Source organism: Alosa sapidissima, chromosome 12, assembly GCF_018492685.1.
Source record: "Alosa sapidissima isolate fAloSap1 chromosome 12, fAloSap1.pri, whole genome shotgun sequence".
Classification (NCBI taxonomy): domain Eukaryota; kingdom Metazoa; phylum Chordata; class Actinopteri; order Clupeiformes; family Clupeidae; genus Alosa; species Alosa sapidissima.
This window is the reverse complement of record NC_055968.1, coordinates 17,949,165-17,969,243: the sequence shown is the minus strand read 5'-3', so window position 1 is coordinate 17,969,243 and position 20,079 is coordinate 17,949,165. Positions and strand designations below refer to the sequence as shown.

General features: G+C 43.8%; 3 protein-coding genes across 3 annotated transcripts in view; 2 read left to right on the top strand and 1 right to left on the bottom strand.

The window, feature by feature from the left end:
• gtpbp3 (GTP binding protein 3, mitochondrial) overlaps positions 1-7,390 on the top strand; it is a 34,255-nt gene extending 26,865 nt beyond the window's left edge. Inside the window, exon 10 of the transcript XR_006021040.1 lies at positions 7,362-7,390. The gene's annotated coding sequence lies outside the window, so the exon portion shown is untranslated. The remainder of the gene's footprint in view (positions 1-7,361) is intronic.
• On the bottom strand, positions 1,001-6,058 carry babam1 (BRISC and BRCA1 A complex member 1). Its single transcript, XM_042056407.1, has 9 exons — positions 5,937-6,058; positions 4,826-5,383; positions 4,478-4,536; positions 4,243-4,363; positions 2,824-2,902; positions 2,453-2,477; positions 2,200-2,329; positions 1,947-2,033; positions 1,001-1,763 (listed from the first exon to the last, which is right to left on the bottom strand). Exons 2-9 carry the CDS (start codon positions 5,285-5,287, stop codon positions 1,563-1,565), a joined length of 1,164 nt encoding a protein of 387 aa, XP_041912341.1. The 5' UTR covers positions 5,288-5,383; positions 5,937-6,058; the 3' UTR covers positions 1,001-1,562.
• Positions 6,546-18,326, top strand: ushbp1 (Usher syndrome 1C binding protein 1). Its single transcript, XM_042056403.1, has 14 exons — positions 6,546-6,857; positions 7,913-8,055; positions 8,383-8,513; positions 9,017-9,183; positions 9,999-10,208; positions 10,539-10,801; positions 11,426-11,566; positions 12,045-12,124; positions 12,553-12,661; positions 13,888-14,110; positions 14,587-14,745; positions 15,268-15,365; positions 15,935-16,057; positions 16,368-18,326. The coding sequence occupies exons 1-14, from the start codon at positions 6,792-6,794 to the stop codon at positions 16,531-16,533; spliced, it is 2,079 nt and encodes a 692-aa protein (XP_041912337.1). The 5' UTR covers positions 6,546-6,791; the 3' UTR covers positions 16,534-18,326.
• The last annotated feature ends 1,753 nt before the right edge of the window (positions 18,327-20,079 follow it).

The following is a 20,079-nucleotide window of genomic DNA, read 5'->3' as shown; positions in this document are numbered from 1 at the left end:
CAGGGGCTGACGCTCTTGCTTGGGAGGGCTGTGAAAGGGGAAAAATAACGAAAGACAGGGGTCTTCCTGTAGGGCATTGTCTTGGTGCCAACCTGGGAAGTGTAATTTATGGGACTGTTTAAAAGTCATAAAAGCAAATAAGTGTCAGGACCGATACACTTAAGAACAAAAACAGGAAAATATGTTAGGGTAAGATTAAAACAAGATTTGAAGGTATTAACTGGGTATTAAGTCTCTGTAAGCAGAGAATGCAAAGTTCAACGCACCTGTGCCTATTTGAAATCCAGTGAATTTGCATTTGTTTTCTCAAACCTCCCAGTCAGGAGGCAAGAGAAGTATCTAGCAGCTGTCTGGTGGCCTCCTCATGTCCTGTCTATAGACAGGTAAAGGTCCTCTCACAGTAACAGGCGTATGTGCAATCAAAGTCGGTCGGTGGTGGTACTCAACCTAAGACTCTAACTGCCCTCTAGTGGCAGCAAATACATATAAACCTGTGCTTACAAATTATTGGTGGACCGTGGTTTTTTGTGGCTTGTTTTTTGTTAAGCAACTCCCCCATTGAAGTACAAGACCAACATAAAAGCCTCAATCTCTATTACGCGATTGAGCGTTGGAACTACCCCTTCTAGAGTATATATACTTACTTAGAAACACCACATCCAAAACCGACAGTTCCAACTCCATAAAGATTTTGATGGAAAGTAGCCATTAACTCTTTCTAGAAACGCACCCTATGGTCAGTGATGGCTAATTGTCAATAACTAAAATTCTATTTGGAGTATCTGAATATACGGAGGGAATAAGAGGACCATTTGGCAACAGAACTGTCTATAACTGTAAATTAATGTGGACTTTTAGGAGTCTGGGTGAAAAACATTATTAAAATAAAGTTCTGAAACTTCATGATTTACCGGTAGCCAAAATTTGCCATATCAGACTTTTCAGCACATTACTAACATTGTTATTAGAGAAATACAACTTAAGAGACATAATATGGCATTGTATTTGTCTTTTATTCAATTAGGACAGCTTTACAAATGACATTTACACAATTTTTGTATACACAGTGCCCTTAAAAATCCAGTAAGCACTTTGTGCCAAAGAGCATGATTCCCCTCATTTCCCCCATTCATTCTGTAAGCTATGGGCCTTAAATACAGTAGTAAAGCGGTCCTTCCCACATCTACATTCATTTTGAACAGTAATAAGCATAATGACAACTATAGTGATGAAAAGTGATTTAAAAACAGCAACATAAAAAATATTTGAATAAAATCACCATAGGCAACAAAACTGGTGTCAGGTAGAGGTACAGTACAACAAGAAACAAGAGCAAGGCCTTCTCAGAAAAAAAAGTAAATGTACGCCTTTACCATCCAAAAAAACAACAAAAAAACAAATAACCTTGCAGAAACTGAACAAATTATACAGACATTCTGCAATGTATATCAGACCACACTCCGACGTGATGGAGGTTTTATGGCAAGACGAAGGTAGAAGCGTGGGAAGCTCAGCTGTGTTGCTGTGCGTCGAGGAGGAGGAGGAGGTGGTGAAAGCAGCTGTCAGACGGTTGCCTCCACCTCTGCCGGCTCATCGTCCTCCAGTAGACTGTAGGACGCCTGGCTCTGGGAAGGCCTCTGGAGGGGGTGCGAGAGCAGCTTGGCCATGCAGTTGTGCAGCTCCAGGGCGGGCCCCGACAAGGATACTTCAAAGCTGTAGCACATCCCTTTAGAGTCTAAGTCACAGAAGGACGAGTAAATGTCCTGTGGGGAAATAAGAAGACATGAATCATGATAAAGTTCAATCAGAAAAGGGAAAAGCACTCAAATGGGGTTAGTAGTCAGTACGTTTTTTTCCACTAGTATGTCTATTCACTGGTAAAAGAAAGACTGAAAAAGACATTACTCTTTAATTAAAGTGATTAATTAAAATTAGATAAAAATTACCCTCCAACTGCTCTCATCCCCTTGTTCATCAGCACCATTATGCAGATAAACGACATCAAAGAAGAAATAGGGTGACTGCAGCATTTTCTGTGGAAGAAAATGAGAAAGAAGACTACCATTTCGGTGTTTTGATAACATTACCACACATATCTAATACTCAGCTCAATTAAATCCAAACTAACATTTATCAAATTATTTGCTGAGAGCAGACACTTTCTACTGTTCCACTGTTATGTTTGAGATCTTCACGTACACTAACGGCATCCGAGGGGTTGAACTGTAGCTGGCCAGCGTGCCGGCTGTAGATCAGGATGGTCCGCACCACAAACGGAGGCGGGATGGTCTGCACATTTTCCATAAGGGGCAGCTCGATCTTCTGTAAGCTGTTAGAAACACCACAGAGACCCATGAGAGTGTGTTAAACTCACAGCCACAAGGGTTTCTGTGAGCACAATCAACCAAGCCACTCAGTCAACTCAAACAATGGATACATCAATTAGACTTACATTACATTTAGAAGGTCCTCCAGATCTGGTAGATCATGTTAAAGAATATAAACTTGAAGTTAAAAGGAAGGGAATAATCTCTGCGTCTCTTCATAGTCAAAGGGATTTTTCACCCAAATGGTCACACTTTTAATGATAAATACAAACTAACATGGGGTCATGCGTCATGTGTATACGCCAAGTCAGTCTTAAGAGTTTTTAGAACAGGTTCACATCCACAAGATATCGGTGAATAAGAGGTCATACAGTAGAATTTGTTTATTTGATGGATTAAAAAAAAAAAAAAAAAATCTGAAAAATACAGACTGGATGTGCAAAGCCCTTAGCTATTATTGCATTTCAATGGTAGTGTGAGGGCAGTGGAAGGATACTGAAGGTTTCACACACGTTGGTCTCCAGGTCGTAGAGACAGCTGCAGAGCTCACGGGGGTCGGAGGTGAAGCCTGAGAGCTGAAGAGGAGAGGAAAACACAGACAGCATGAGACAGAGGGACGAGGCATTCACATCATTCATCACTTATAGTTTAATCCCATATGTCTGAAAAAGTACTGAGTGGATAAGTATTAGGTAGGGATCACACTGGCCAGCGGCAAGCGGCAGGTTTCCTATTGTTCGCTATGGTTCGGCAGCGTAATGGTGGCAGTGCTAGCCTAACGCTAGCGTTGAACAAGCTGACCCAGCAAACACGCGACATTTCCTAAACTTCCCTGAAGTTCACACAAAAATAAACCTCTGGAAACGACCTGTAAAGGTATTGTGTTGTGTAGCCTTCAGAGAACGTTTCCAGAACGTCCCCTTACAGCTGTTTTTGTGCAACAGTCACGGAACCTTTTGGGAACGTTCCCTGATGGTTATATTAAGGATACATTTCTTTATCCTTTAACTGACTTTCCCACAACGTTCTCTAAAGGTATAGTTTTGTGCAACTGTCAGGTAATCTTTTGGGAACTTTCCCTGAAGGATTAATTAAGGTCGAATTTTTGTATAATCAGTGGAGTAGATCTGTCATCGTGTCATTCGGAGCTGATTTTGCCGAACGTGCCTGTGTGTGTGTGTGTGTGTGTGTGTGAGTGAGAGAGAGAGAGTGACTCGTCATGGGCGTTGCCCTGGCAACAATAAAGTTATGTTAGCTCGACCCAAAGATTCAACCAAAGATAGGCTGGCATTATACTGGAGCTGTGCTGATTTGGAAGCGAACGAGTTTTACGAATTATGGAACGTATGCCACTTTGGCGTGTGGAAAACGGCTGCTTTTCAACTGCGAGAATAGGCTACTTCAGTCTGTCATGTTAAACCGGCTTGCCATATGATGAACAAAGGGAGAGAGACCGCCCACTCTAGCAGCTCATACTGTATGCCAGTAGTTTAATACAAACAACATTTCGGCCTGTGGCCTTTCTCAAGTAAGACTTGTATTAAACTACTGGCATATGAGCTGCTAGAGTGTGCGGCCTTTGTTCATCATATTACGTATCCCGTGACCAGCACCTCAAGAAAATTCCTATCATCGGTGTGCGTTTGCTTTCCCCTTTCAAAAACTGGCTTGCCATATCAACTCAGCTTCACATCAGTGTTCTGTTCGCCCAACATTGACATGGTCAGGATTTATTTTCCGATAGGCTCGATGACCGGCGGTTTTTCATGTATAAGTAACATTGCACTTAAAATTTAAAACAGATTTTCCATTTGAGTTAAATAAAGAATTTCTCCAAGAAATAACAGTATGCATAATTGCACAAAACAGCCACGTTTGTATGCAAAAGGAGGGATATAGAAAGTCTTTCACTTACCCATAAGGCATCATCATTGACGACTACCAGAGCGAACTCATGGCGCTTGTCAATTTTGTGTTTTGTTCTAACAAACATCTCAATCATCTTCTGTGAGATATTAAGAGCATTGGTTTTAGACCTGCAGAAGAAAATAATCAATTTGAACATGTTCCTGAGCCTGTAGACAAAGGAAATCATACCTTAATGTGAAATACAGAAGACAAACAAATTCAAGCAATACAAGTAATGTTACCCATTGAAAGACTCAAGCTTCGGCAAAGACATCTCCTCAGAAAGATCCAAGCAGATTATCTATTTCAGAATAAAAAGAGAAAAAACACAAAGAATTACAGTAATCAATCCAAGTTTTCTCATTTATGAAACCCTACCCTAGTTACATACAAAGTTTGCTTTACAGAGGCACCATTATCATTCTGCATACTCATCAATAAATTCCTTGTGTGTGAGCCATTTGCCATTGTCTTTGCATACATTTGAATGTAGATTTCCATATTGAGTGATGTAACCAGTGGAAAGGGAAACAAAAACAAAAAATAGGCATAATGTGTCTCCTTGGTAGAAAATGTTAAGGCAAATGTACCACTTTCTCTGGGCAGTTGACCCGTGGTGCCCTCATACTAGTGTCCCCAGAGGTGTTCATCTGTGAGGCAACAAGGGCAGGCTGCGTGGATTTGGGTCTTTCTTTGGCGGCGCCAGGTGTGGGGGCTGCCATGGCGGCAGCGACGGCAGTAGTGGTGTTGGCAGCGGCAGCAGCGGCCGGGCTGGCTGTGGCCATTGTGGGGGTCGCCGTGGTAACGCTAGGCGGGCTGCTGGAGGTGGACGCCTCGCCCTCTCCGTCCACACGGCTGCCAACGGAGGGCTGGCTGGCACTGCCAACGCCACTACCACCCACGGCGCTCACCGCACTGATGGCAGTGACGCTGCCCAGGCTGCCATTGCTGCTGCGCCGATCCTCCGCACCCTCTGGGTTGGAGCGTGTGCGTGGCCTCAGCTCCACCACGCGCTCTTCCCCGTCTGCCGGCCCGGGCTCCGGGGTTTCCATGGCACCCACTAGTTGTATGGTGTCTGGAGGCGTGTGACTGCGGATCTGACCAGCAGGCTGTCAATACATGCGGAGCATCTACACAGAATAAAATAGCTGGTGGCAGAAAGAGATAAAGAAAGAAAGCAATTAGCTAAAAAAAAATGACATAGGGCAGTCACAGGGACTTTGGTTAGTGAGATAAAACTGGATGCATTGTATACTAGACAAACTCTAGTCTCTTACATGGAAATGTTCACTGTATAACAGTTGACGACAATATTTTCTGCAATGACGTCATGTTTACTAAACAACGAATACACCAAAGGCCCGATAAGTTAAAATAAGTTAACGTTAACAGCCCATCAGTGAGTCAACTTAATGGAGCGAGATTAGCCGCTGCCAACGTTAATTTACACCGCGCTCTTATTTGCCTTTTGACTCGATGTTCCTAGAAGTCACAGACTTTTGAGCTCTATATGTTCATATAGGACCACTCCAATAAACAGACAGCTGATGAACTTGCCACCCACAGCAGGAAAATAATGCCACCAACTGTTAGCTTAGCTAGCTAATAACATTACAAAAAAGCAGGATGCATTACATTACGCTACCAATAAACAGCTAAATATTTTACAAAAACAATTAATCAACATGCTGCCAAACTTACATGAATCGGTCGTATTTCGAATATTCACAAAATTAAACCAAGAGAAAAGATGTCTAGGCTATTTCATTCCACTGACTGGATGTGCGGCGCCATATTTTCTGACTACAGGAAATACATTCTTCTGCTACTTGATTTTCGGAGGATGTAACTGTGGGAGAAATGCTGCCACCCAGAGTACAACAAGTGTGCTCACATGCTTTCAACTGCACCATGAATTTGACAGTCAATACTAATCCAAGTCAGCCTGTATTGTTTTTGTGAGATGAGAGTCGCCTATAAAAATAGAAGCCTGAATTGGCCAACACTTAAATAAAAATATAGCCTAAGGAAGCTAAGTCATTTTTCAAAGGGAAAGGAAGGACTTGTTGAGTCTTTATAGTCAAACTAAGAGAAAGTTTCTTTCATTTCCCTTTTACCATAGCCAAGATCAAGCCTTTCGCAGAGTTGTTGTCCTGTTATGGCTTGTATCTTGAACAAAGATAAAGATGTCAGATCTCAAACAAAACAGGAAGAGGGTTGATGGGCAGATAAGGGTCGCCTTAACTGGGTTTTCTATTAGCTAGATGCCAAGTGTGTGTTTGTCACCGAAAGACCAATGGCTGCTATGGGGAAAAGGGAAGCTCTGTCACTGCACATTGTACTCACACATAGAGAGACACAGAGAGAGAGAGAGAGAGAGAGAGAGAGGTGGAGACAGAGAGTAACATTCCTGACCAGACAGCACGCTGGCGGTAGGCAGCCCAAGAGCCACAGAGAGAGGTGTAATTACTGAATAAAGAACAAAAGCACAGCCACCAGGCACAGCTGGTTCCGAGCCGGTGCTGTGGTCCAACAGCAGCGCAGAAAAAAAAACTCATGGACGACTTGGAGAGGAGAGAGGAGAAAGACAGTGCACATAGAGACAGCGACACAGCGGCTGGGGTAAGTCCTTTTCTGCCTTCCATAGAGCTTTCAGTTTAGTCTGAGGTGTTTTGCTAAGTCTAAGGCCACAGTGATGTAAACATACAGAAATACATTAGTAGCCTATGGATATTTGAACAGAATTCACACAAAAGTTGAATTTCTCATTATTTATATTGATATATTTGACATGAATAAAGCGAACCAGTCATAAACTTTGTGTTCTTGTAAACCTTAAAAAAAATCTACATTTTAAAGTGTTCTTTGCTAAATAAAGTATTTTAAATATTTGTTGGTAGGGTATTGAAACACATTATCAAACAATAATGTGAATTAAGACAATTCAATTCACATCAAAGTGTGATTTACCATATTATTATCTTTGCCCGTTTGGAATCTGCAAAGTTAATTGCCTAAGTCTGTACAGGACTGGAAACCATGCATAGATGTTTTTTTCGTTTTGTTTTGTTTTTTATTAAATAGACTTTGTTTAAGGTGCTGTTTTTAAAAGTGATTGAGTGAGAGTGTGTGTGTTTGTGTGTGTGTGTGTGTGTAAGATAAAGTGTGGTGTTTGTGGGGTGTGTGTGTGTGTTCAGGAAGTGCAGCTGCAGGATGTTTCTGTTTCTCCTTTTCCTCTGCTCAAAACAAAGGCTGGTGAAAAAAGACGGCAAAAACAATACCATCCAGCTCATCAAACATAGTTCCATACAGAGAGATTACCAACATTAGAGATTGACAGTGAAAAGCAATGCATTTTATTTGGATATTTTAAGTCATAAATAAAGATGTGAATTGTAGTTATTCAGCCTCATTCTTATATACCTTGGGAATATTAATATTGAACAGAATATTATGGAGACCACAATTCATTTTCGTGTATGGCAAATTGTGACAAATCAAGAATTAAAGTTATTGCCAGAATTTCATAGGAATGATCCATGTTTTGAATGCTGTTGTGGATCCTAAATGGTTAAAATCAAGTAGTGTTAAAACAAATCTCACATGTTTTGTATGTGTACATATACAGACCCTGAATGGTATCAGGAACCAATGGCTGTGCTGTACTTTTACCACAGGATCCTGATGCCTCGGGCGGATACGAGAGTAATGTTCCGCTCCCCTCAGTGTCCGAGCTGAGACAGTGTGAGCTGGAAGTGGGGGCACTGCTGAAGATCATCTCAGAGCTCAACGCAAAGATGGGCTCTCTGCAAGCCCCAAGGTACTCGCAGCCAACATAAAGCTTGGACTGGGTAACTACAATGTATTAAACAACTACGATGTAATAAACAAAATATATCCACATTTTGGAGAATAGCAATATTCAGTTGTTAACAGATGTGATCATATAATTGAGGCAATACATACATATGTCCTCTTGCACACATTTGTGCATCCATTTACAATTATATCTTTTATATTTAAGAATAAATGAGTAAGAATCTTGTGTAAGAGTGTGGACAAATAATAAATGTGAGTTAAGAAGAAGCAAAGTAAATCATCACAACAAAATTGAATGCTTTTTAAAATTTGTTTTATTTTGCTATAGGGATGGGGATGAGTGTACATCAGAGGGCCGAGTCAGCTGCTCCACTCCAGACTTCCCCCCCAGCCCCGGACCACTGCTCCACCCAGAGGAAGAGCCTGGCATCAGGACTCCAGCCCCAGTGACCGAGAGAGGTTGGCAAGCACTCACACACATGGCTTTTTCCTATAGCGGGCCAATATCGCGCTCATTACTGTTCTCTTATTTGCATTGTGCTGGAGTCTTTTTTTTCCCTTCTCCACTAACAGGGCTGGGACAACTAAATTTTTCTTCCCTGTAATCTATGAAGTTTTTCTTGGACTTGGACGGCTTGTGTTGCAGCAGGGCCACTAAGCGAAACAGATGCCTGATAGTTTTATGAACTTTCCCGGTTTCAGTTGACTTTGAACCTCTCTAAATCTTTTTAAAGCCTGACCCGAAAGGCCTCTCTTTGGGGAAATCCATTTTCAAAAGCCCTCTCACACAAATCTGGATCTGAGAACAAAGCCTCACTTATGACATTTATAATGACCTATGGGTCCCCATCTAACAATGCCCTGAGGGAGGGGAAAATCAGGGAGAAACAGTACAGTACAGTGGCTGGTGTGTTTCCTCCTCTCTGCATCTATTCTCACATGCTGATTGTGGTCGTCCCCAGGAGACAGCGGGGAAGTCTGGACCGAGCTGCAGGAGGCTCTGTCCACCCTGGAGAGGTCGGCGAACAGGGGGAGGTCCTTGGTGACCGTTCCTCAGCCGCTGCGGGATGAGGAGACGCGAACGCAGCACCTCAGTGCGGCTCAGGAGAGCTGGGTGAAGGTCACCCAGGTAGGTTTTCACCTGCTCACTTTTTTGATTTTGAAAAACAAGTCTTTGACCTTTCTGTATAGCCTGGGCTACAACCCATTATGGAACCTTAATGCAATGCTTGAGAAAAGATGACATTTAGGTTCTCATCAAACCATTTCCACTTAACTATCTTTAAGGGATTAAACAATGTTAGTCTTCAGTACGAAGCTTATTTCGAATCAGGTTCAATTTCTAATCAGGTGTGTGATTGTGCGATTTGTTAAATCCCGCAGTATGATCCCGCACAATGTACTGAAAGGGTTTATCATGGATTGTAAAGGTATAAAATATAACAGAATTATCTTTCACTTTTCACCTGTGGGTATTAGACCGAATACACTTTCATACACAATAACCTGTGTGGCACATGTTGCCCTTGTCAGGGTGGAAGAGAGTATTATAGTTGGGTCCGTTTCATTTATCCGACTGTCTGTGTGTCACATTCTAAAAAAGTACTGGTCCAATGTACTTCAACATTTGAACACAAGGCAGAGGGGTCAACATGTCTCAGTCCATCAGGGTCCAACTGAGAATGCAGATGCTGGAATTCGGTTTCACTTTGATCAATATTGTGTGACAGCGGGAAGGGTCTGCAATCTTGTTTTAGATTAATCTGATATTGACAGCCGGACAGCTAATGAACAGGAGGGAACTGGACAACGTCAAGAGCATTTCCTTTGGTCTAAAGATTTAAACACATTTGCTTTCAAACACATTTGAAGTCTGAGGAAGAGGCAATGGTGAAACGTATGGTAGTTATTACTGCTCTGCTGACCTGGGCTACCTTCCTGCAGGTGCTGGAGGAGATGGAGCGTGAGCTGGGCTTCTCCTACCGCTCCGCTCTGCCCTCCGAGGAGAGGCAGAGCTACCAGCGCGACGTCCTGGAGCTGCACAGGCACAACAGCAGCCTCCGCTCCGCCCTCCAGAGCAGGCAGCAGGAGCTGGGCCTGTCCGACAGCGCACTCCACGAGATGGAGGACGAGAAGAAAAAACTACAAGAGAAGGTGTGAGGGGGAAAAAAACGCTAAACACAATGAGAAGTGAAAGTGACACATCACTGTGTGAAAGAAACATTCCCTGAGAAGAAAGTTTGACTGACATCCCAATTAGAAACCATAATAACTTGATCCCAGATATTAGTACATTCTTTTACTTTGATGTATGCTGGGCTTAGTGGTGATGGCAAGTGCCAAAAACCACATGAAAAATCCATGGAACACTTATCTTGGCTTCTTCCTTGAGACCGGCAGTTGTGAAACAAGTAGAGTATCTCTCCTCTGTTTCCTGTCCCCCTGTCTGAGATCTTTGTTCATGTGGTTCACTGTCTGTGGCAGCTGCTGGTGCTGAAGCGTCGGTGGCTGGTGGCCGGCAGCCTCTCCCCTCCCCGTAGCCCCTCCAGCTCCTCCAGCGGAGCGGTCAGCCCCTCCTGGGCCTCCCCTCCCTTCCCGGGCTCCCCCCTCCTCCTGCGCAGGCACGTGGCTGCCTTTCCAGCCGTTTCCACAGGGGGCGACGTCTCACCGTCCAGCCCCTGTCCAAGCCCGAGCCCAGTGCTGCCCGGCAGCCCCAGTCTGGAGTCGGAGACAGACCGTCTGCAGAGGTGTGAGAAAAGCTTCCTCTAATCTGTTTGTTTCATTTGTGTCATTTGTATGCCTGTCTGGATCAGCTTGCCCAATGCAGTCTAATGAGCAGGATTATATAATAAGTGCATACTCTGTTTTGTTGACGCCACAAACAGGCTCAGACAAATGCTTAAAAGTATGCAAGACAAAGCACAAGACTGAGCCCAGGTACTTGCTGTACAAGTCAAGCAGTGGAGAGCAGCTGTGTTTTACCGTCGAGGCTTGACTGGGGGAAAGCAGAGTCTAAGTACTTTGCCTACCCAAGCATATCAAAGAGAACCTTAGCAGAATGAATTATACATGGCAACTGGGAACTGACAATCATTATAGTTTCATAGGAACGTTTAAAAAAGGTTGCCTACGTAGTCCTTTTCACATTCATTCATTCAATTACAATTGCTTTTTAAACCTTTTTATTCGTTCCTACCATAACACTACTACACATCTGAATACATTCACATTAAGCCTTATATTTACATTTTACATTTACATTGTGCATACTTTACTATACATAGTCTGTACATAAACACCAGTACAAAGGAATTCGTGTTACTTTTGGTAGGAGGTACAGTAGCCACAGCTGTTGTTCATCCCTCCCACAGGTGTCTAGAGAGGCTGAAGGCCCGAAACGAGCGCCTCTCAGCTGCTCTGGAGAGACGGAAAGGAGAGTCGGAGCAAATCAGCATGGCCCTCAGCCGGCACGAGGCCGACAGCACCGCCCTGCAGATGGCCCTCCGATACTGGTACTGGTCCAGTCCCAAACCCTGATCATTCACTCTCCTTCAGCAGTGGATGCGAGTTTAATGTACCTTGCAAGTTAATATACTTAGTTTAGATACCAAGTAAATATAATCAAAAATGGAAATAAAGTGCCAAACACATATTTGTGCTGATTGCATGATGCCATTTAATAGTGTCAGCATTAAGTTGATACTTGTGCTGACAGCTTATTGTTTCATTACAGTGCTTCATTGTATGTATTGATGGTACATATTGTCACAACTGTTGATCCATGTGAAACTTGTGATGAATGCTAAGTGCTACATGATATTGAAGTGACACTGCCCTCAACAGAGTGTTGGATCACCCTGAACAGTTGGCACCAAGCTGCTGAATGTTTGTGGATGCTTTGCAACAGTGCACGGACCTCTGATCCTCTTGGAAAGCGTGTTTGCGGTGTGACAGTCCTTAGCATACTGATAATGCCTGTGTGCTTGGCAGCGAGGAGTGCGAGGAGACATACGCTGATCTCCTGGGTCTGTACGAGCGGCGGAGAGGGCAGGGGGCTGCCCAGGCGACAGGTGCGTCAGGCTTGCGCAGTGTTCTCCACTGCGTCAGCGGTGAGACGCTTGTGTGAGACTCTCTCAACACTCGTAAAAATGTTGAACCTTAAACAGGTTGTCACATGTCATATGTGATTAATATGAGCATGCCCTTTTTAAAAAAGTCTGCACTAGTCAAATGAGGCGCTCGTGTCTCGTAAAATACTGTACAATATTTGGAAAAATACCACAGAAGAAAAAAAGAACAAACATCTGCTCCATTGGTTGGACGCAAAGAGTTGCCCAAATTTTCCTGCATTCCCTTGAATTTGATGTCTGAAACCAATTCAAAGGTCAATGCAGATTGGTGCCAGATATATTGACATAGGGTGTTGTCACTGTAACATTCAGAAGAAGCATTCATTATCTTCATGTACATTTCAAATGTAGTGTTTTCCTCATTTCAGAGGGCAAAGACAGTCAGCTATCTAGCGCCCAGACTGAGGCTGAGAAACTGCAGACTGAGACATCAACAGCAGAGGGCGCTACGCAGAGAGGAAAACCCTCACAGACCAGGTGCTTTTTTTCCTTCTTAATGAAATGCTATGCCTCATTTAGTTGAGCAGATTCAAAGGAATCTGCTCAACAAAATGGGCTTAAACAAAGGCCACAGAGTATGTGTTGGTGCAATGATAACACATTCCACTGCTCTTTGTACTATTCACCCTGCACAGACTTATAATGTTACTGTTACTACACTGCAATGGTACTGTTACTACACTGCACATAACTGTACATACTGTACATATCTGTCTATACGGTTCATACTGAATATCCATATTTATTTTGTTTTTCTTATACTATATTATTGTTAATACACTGCATATATACGTATATTATTTCTACTACTTGTATAATGTTACTGCTACTACACTGCACTTATCTGTACAAGTCATTCATACATTGTTCATACTGCATCCGTACACCCATATCTATTCTGCTCTTATAAGGTTACTGCTAATACACTGCAAATATTTATAGTTAATTTATATTACTGTAAACCATACCACCTTCTTAACTGTATACTATTGTGGACATTGCACTATATATCTTTTACTGATTATGCACCACCAGCCTATACTGTGTATATCACATTGCACTTTTGTGCTTTTTTGCACTTCTGACGCAAACTGCATTTCGTTGTCTTTGTACTAGTACTCTGCACAATGGCAATAAAGTTGAATCTAATCTAATCTAATCTACACCGATGAATAATGATGTGACAATGAGAATACGATATACATTACGATACAATATGATATGGTATGATACGCTACAATAACACATAGACGCTGAGCCACAGTACACATATTGCCTACCTGCTGGTCGTAGAAAGAACATAATGCCCTAATGGAGAATTAGTGGTTGCTAAGTGATTAGTGTAAAGACTGACTTAATTAAGTAACATGATTAGAAAGGATCTCTTAGCTGGCACATCACAGCAACATCATAGTAACCTTAAGGGATTACCATAGAATTATCTGGAGAGAACAGAGGAGAGAGAGGCATACTGGATGTTATTTGTTTAATTTCCGATTGTTAAAGAATGAACTTCAACTGAGAGTTGTATTAATTGATTAAAAGGAAGGTTTTAGAAAAAAGGGTTCTAGAGCTGGATGGATAAATAAATGAATTTGATGTGTCTGTTTGTTTGTTTGTTTGTTTGTTTGTTTATCTTTGTTGTTCTTCCTCATTCCTGTGACCTGAGCTCCTCTGTCTGCCATATTTTGACCTCTCTGCAGGTTGGCAGCTGAGGATTTCTCTCAGCAGATGGAGAGTCTGAAGGAGAAGATCGTCGGGCTGAGGCAGGACAGGGCTGCACTGCGCATCCCAGAGCAAGGGCCCGTGGGCGGGGGGAAGATGAGCCCGGACACCGGAACCCTAGCGGGGCCCAGGGGCCACAACACCACCTCTAGCCCCAGAGGAGAGAAGGCCGCGCTGCTGTACGAGCTGGTCACTGTTAGGGTAGGTGGGTGGTCAGCCCTTTTCTTTTCTCTTGGGGCAGGTGAGACTATAGGAAAGTACACTCACATCAATTGAGATGACAGAGATAGCACATTTTGCAGTTCTCTCATGGCAGTTTGGGTGTGGTGCCTGACGTCTGATGACACATGTCAAAAACAATCCATGGACACATAGTTTGTAAAACATATGGAAAAAATAATACTTATGGTGGAATGATCCTTGACATTTATTCAGTGATCATTTGCTCTAATGTATTGTCCTGTACCATTTAGATGGCACTCACTTTAATGACATGATATGTTGGGATCTACTGTTGTGGTAAAAGACTGACTCAGTGGTTTTACATTTCCAAAAACATACCTGCTGAGTCATCATTGCAGAGTTGCATGTTTGCCTTAAAATCTGCTATTTCATGTCCTGATTGACATTTCCTGCTCCATCCCCCCTACCCTTGGTCCTCTGTTGGTCCTCCCCAGGAGGAAATGTCCGAGCTGCGTGGGGCCATCCGTCTGACGGAGAAGGAGAAGAGATGTCTGGAGTGGACACTGATGGCCCAGAGGGCCCAAGACGAGGCCGGAGCCCTGCTGCTGGACAGCCTGAAGGAAGAGCTGGAGGAGAGAAGCATGGAGCAGCAGGTGATTATACATTACATTCAAATGTGTGTGTGTGTGTATGTGAATGTGTATGTGTGTGTGTGTGTGTGTGTGTGTGTGTATGTGTATGTGTATGTGTGTGTGTGTGTGTGTGTGTGTGTGTGTGTGTGTGTGTGTATGTGTGTGTGTGTGTGTGTGTGTGTGTGTGTGTGTGTGTGTATGCGTATGTGTGTGTGTGTGTGTGTGTGTGTGTGTGTGTGTGTGTGTGTGTGTGTGTGTGTGTGTGTGGACAGCCAAATAGACAGAGAGAGACTGAGAGAGACAGACAGATCACCACAGCAAGTGGACAGCCAGATAGGCTCACAGTACATGCAGAGAGACAGCAGGTAGGCAGACACGATCACATCAGGTAGACAGACCTGTAGTGTGCTGAGATAACCAGCAGACAGACAGTTCTGTTTCTTAGAAAGAGACAGTGACTCCACAATTAAACATGTCCAAGACAATTTTATACTTTTGTCATTACTGTAGTGTAATTGAAAAACTCTCCTTTTATGATTTCAGAGGGTGTCCAATACCAGGGAGAGATCTAACAGTGGCGGAGGAATCCCTGGCCCCAGGAACCGCACCATTTTCCGTGAGCTGCAGGCTGTCCTACAACGGTGAGAGGCCCAAAAATGATAAACTGATGAAGGTCGGTCCTCCTGTGCTGTCCTCTTTTAAATGGCCGAGGACTGTCAGCAAGCCATATGGGGATATTAGCATCCCCAGTCTTAACCTGAGTGTGACAAAAAGCTATTGAATAGCTTGATTCTAGTCATTGTAGCCATTTAAGGCTCTGCTTTTCCATACTGTTGCTTAGAAACAGTGTTTGCTTCAAATGCAGTCTCTGGATGTAAACTATGCCTCTATTGTTTCTTCACTTTTCCCCTGGTTTCTGACCTCCCCTCCAGAGACCTATAAGTCATCAGTTTACACCGAGGTGGGGAGGCTGGAGGCGTTCAACAGCTTTGCTCACTCCTGCTGTTTTTCATGTGTCTCTTACTCTCTCCCTGACACAAATTCTCCCTGACACAAACACACAAACACACACAAACACACACACACACACACACACACACACACACACACACACACATTCATATTTTCACACACACACACACACACACACACACACACACACACACACACACACACACAAACAAACACACACACACACACACACATACAGAGAGCAGCTCATGAAGAGGAGGGTGACTGCCCTGCGTGACTCTCTGGATACCAAGCTCTCGGACGGCACAGCACTCAGACGGCAGAGTGACGAGGAGGCGGCCCGCCTCACCGACGCACACAGGTGAGGGAGCTCAGGCGTCACCGCATATCACCTCCACCCAGACAAGGTGCTGGGCTGGGAACCGGTAGTCTCTGTAGGGTAATCAGCTATAAGGTAATCCCTAGCGGGATCTACCAGGCTGGATCTTCAGGCAAAGGCCTGAAGGATGTATTTCATACTTGTGTTTAACTCTGCATCAAATCTGCCAAATGAAGTCCTGACATGATTAGAAAGTAAATCCATGATTGGAGATTTTGCTCTAATCACTAAGATACGGGGCATATTCTGCTGATGTGAATATGCATTTTTTTTGTTTGTTTATTTTTCGCAGTAAGATTTCCAGCATGTACAGGAACGCTCGTCGGAAGCACCGCGAGCAGATCTGGAGGCTGGAAAAGCAAATGGCCGCCCTGTCTGAACGTCACATGACCCAGATCACAGAGCTCCAGGCCACCCTGGAGAATCTGGAGGACAGGAGAGAGGAGACTGTGCTGTGAGAGAGTGAGCCAGACAAGAAAGAAAGAAAGAAAGAAAGAAAGAAAGAAAGAAGGAGTTTGGAGAGGTGGCTTCCCACTCAACAGATGTTAGATGATAAATGAGCTGTGCATGTCAGTGTAAATACAGCTTTGGATTAAGAGCACCCACTGATTGTTTGTATGAATTGAAATTAAACAAAGTTTTAATAGTCAGGGTCATGTCAAGGCAAGTTCTGTAAGTGCTTTCAAATAAATGCAGTGTGAACTTTCAAAGGGCGCCAAATAATGAGGTATCTCTTGTGTGCAGAAAGACACCGAAATGTTAATAGTATGTGCCAAAGGTCATGTCTCTCTCTCTCTCCCTCCTTTCCACACACACACACACACACACACACACACACACACACACACACACACACACATACACACACACATGCAAACTGTGAGAAGGACTTTGCAGTCCACTCTAGTCTGTCAAAACAATTAAAAAACGGAGGGAAGCGGGGGGATGGGCAGAACAAAGGAGGATGAGCTCAGACAGTGCTAGAAAGAGCAGGCGAGCGAGCGAGTGTGGAAGGAGCAGGATGATCCGGAGAGAAAGGGAGACTTCGAGAGAAAAAAAACAGAGAAGGAGCGATACAGTAATACATACACAAACACTGATTGAAAAGGGAGAAATCAAACCAGACAGGTCTGTCCAAGAATAGCAACAAAGAAGCAGCGCCGTTGTCTTATTTGGCCTATTTTTCTGGCCCTGTTCTCGGGATCTTTCAGCTCACCCCCCACGTACCCCTGCCCCCACCTTGCAGTGAGTCACGCTTCATTTGGGTGCCCTCTGCCATGCCTGCCTGGCTGGCTGCTGCCTGCAGCTGGGAGTGGGGGGTCACGCAGGGGGGGCGCAAAGGTTGAGTGTCAGAGCCCCGGGGTCAGGAGGTCACCCGGCTGTTGTTCAGGAGTTTGAAAGCCGGGTTCAGAAAGGCCACGCACTGCCGCTAGGACCCAACGACCTGAAACCCATCCCCCCTCCCGCCCCTCCAGTCCTGCCCTCAGCTCAACCCAACCCCCACCCCTCAGCTCACTGTGTGTGTTTGGGAGAGTGTATGTGATGGCTGTGTGTATCGTGCAGGGTGATGGGGGTTATCATCTCAGACTGGTCATGTTTGTGTTACTGTTCTGCATTCACTGGTTTGTCACATAACAAAGGGTGACCTGATCACATAGCTCTCTCAAACCCAAGCCAGTAGTTATTTGCTGGAAGTCATTTTGCCTGTCTTGTGCACACACTTCCTATCAACAATCGCTTTAAATAGAATAATAAAATGCCCTTGCATTCAAACTGCAAGGGTGTATTAAAAAGCTAGACATATCAAGTGCCTTCTGCCAAAGTACTAAGAATATGTAGTCTTGCTTGCTTTCATTTATCCTGATGTTTGTGCATTGAGAGATGCCTCCACCACAGAGTTGCATGGAAACCTCAAGGGGGAGCTACAAAAAGCGACAAGTCCTGCAAGAAAATCATCACTCACTGTGTACTGTGTAAAAGTGTGTTCCTGCGTACTGAACCTATCTGGGGCCATTCAGTCTAACACATCAGATATCCATCACTAGTATAGATTAAACAAACCAAAAATAACCTTTCCCTTCAGGTTTATTTCTCACAGATATGAGCCGAAGCTACATAATTTATGGATTTTTTATTTTTATTTACTTTATTAAAAACCATGCTACGGGGTTCAAATGTATCCGTGGCTATACTGACATCAGTTGTATCTGAACACCTGTATTTTAATGAACATTAAAAAATTTGTAAATCTAACAATCAGCTTGCTTGACAAATCATCACAGTGTAGTTCTTCCAAATAAATTATTATACATATTTAAATCTCATAGCTATTCACTCTCTACTGTGTTATTTTTCTCTATTTTGCATTTGCATCGTAAGTGTTGTTATTGTTTTCAAGCCAGATTAAATCTTAACCTATTCACTCAAACTACTTGTAAAAGAATGCAGATGTCCTTTTATGAGCCCCAAGTGATCTATGCGTTGTGCTGAACATACAAGGTTATGATAGCAGCTTTTAGAGGCTGTTTGGGTCAGAGAGATAGCAGGGGCACTAAACCCATTCCCAAAAAGTCTGGAGAAAGCAGGGTGTCCAAATAAGCCTGGGAAAAAACACCCCAGACCATTTAAAGACAATGACAATGTGTGGGGGAGGGAGAGGAGGCTCCTGGAACAAATGAAGCTCCCCATTAGTCCAAATCGTCCTCACTCCCCCTGATATATACACACATACACACCCACAAACATCCATTCATCCTCACACATGGACCCATTCACACACACACACACACACACTCTCTCTCTCTCACACCCCCCCCCCCCCCACACACACACACACACATACACACACACACACACACACACACACACACACACACTAATGCACGCATGAGCGAGAAGTTGTGTGACCCAAACAAAAGGGCAGTGACCTGGAGGGTTAAGGTCACCTCATCTGCTCCCAGCATCCGTTTCACATTTAAATAAGTTGTCCCTGCTAAGCTGTATGAAGAGATCACAGCCTGCTTAGCGCCACAGCTTTTCTTTAATTTCGTCTCACAGGAATCAAAAGAACTCTTCACTCTTCCTTCCCCCTCTCTACCGTCTCTCCCTCCCTCCCTCCCTCTCTCTCTGTAGATTCTTACGCTGGTTGTCTGACTGAGCCAGGACACCACTCATCCTCTTTAAAGGCCAAGTGAGGTTCACAGAGGGGCACTTCTTTGGCATGGAAGAGCGCTGACCTTAGACGCACTCCCGTGTCGACAACACACGCCAATAAAATGCAAGGGCTGGTATCCATGACACGCACGTTGGTCTCAAACACAGGAGTCAGACAGTTGGGTCTTGTTTCCAGAGAGTAATAACACAGGTGATCACTAAATCCCTAAAGACTGCCTGGACAGTTCAAGTTCAGCATTGGGTTAAGGCAACAATTTCAACACTGCTTAGAGTCTGACTCTGTTAAGGTGCAATGAATCATTCATATTCCAGACAGCAGGTGTGGCAGGTGTCTGTGTCACTCTCTCACCTGAGATGATGGATGGAGATTACAGCACATTACCACCACCACCACAACCACAACCACCACCACCATCCCCAGACCATGCCCAGGGAACAGAGGATTGTTGGGAGACAAAGCAATCTATTAATCCAATGAGATGTCTTAATTGAGCTCAATCAGTCGCTTTTGAACTATCCTTAGATGGCCCTCCCTTGGTCTCAACAACTATCACCAAGATACAGAGCCTGTATTGATGTAGACGATAGCTGAAATGTCTGTTGACAGTCTTGAAAGGCTGGAATTAGACATGGTCTTTTTTCCTAGGGTTACACAGTAGAGTATTCCTCATTTTTGAATGATGGTATATAGAGCTCACTGAAATCATTTCAAATTTACACCAGAATATTCAACAAGAGAAGAATATTATGAGTACAGTCTTTTTATACTACACAGTACACCTGGGTACATTTTCAACTATTGTCCCGACTGCACTACCGGTACTCACAGG

Excerpts from the sequence above, each read along its gene's own strand:
- babam1 (XM_042056407.1), bottom strand. The coding sequence starts at position 5,287 with ATGGAAACCCCGGAGCCCGGGCCGGCAGACGGGGAAGAGCGCGTGGTG. Across the intron at positions 4,537-4,825 it reads TCAACTGCCCAGAGAAAGTG|ATAATCTGCTTGGATCTTTC; the intron begins GTACATTTGCCT and ends ATTCTGAAATAG. Across the intron at positions 2,330-2,452 it reads GAGGACCTTCTAAATGTAAT|CTTACAGAAGATCGAGCTGC; the intron begins GTAAGTCTAATT and ends TGTTTCTAACAG.
- ushbp1 (XM_042056403.1), top strand. The coding sequence starts at position 6,792 with ATGGACGACTTGGAGAGGAGAGAGGAGAAAGACAGTGCACATAGAGAC. Across the intron at positions 12,662-13,887 it reads GGAAAACCCTCACAGACCAG|GTTGGCAGCTGAGGATTTCT; the intron begins GTGCTTTTTTTC and ends ACCTCTCTGCAG. Across the intron at positions 15,366-15,934 it reads CTGCAGGCTGTCCTACAACG|AGAGCAGCTCATGAAGAGGA; the intron begins GTGAGAGGCCCA and ends ACACACATACAG.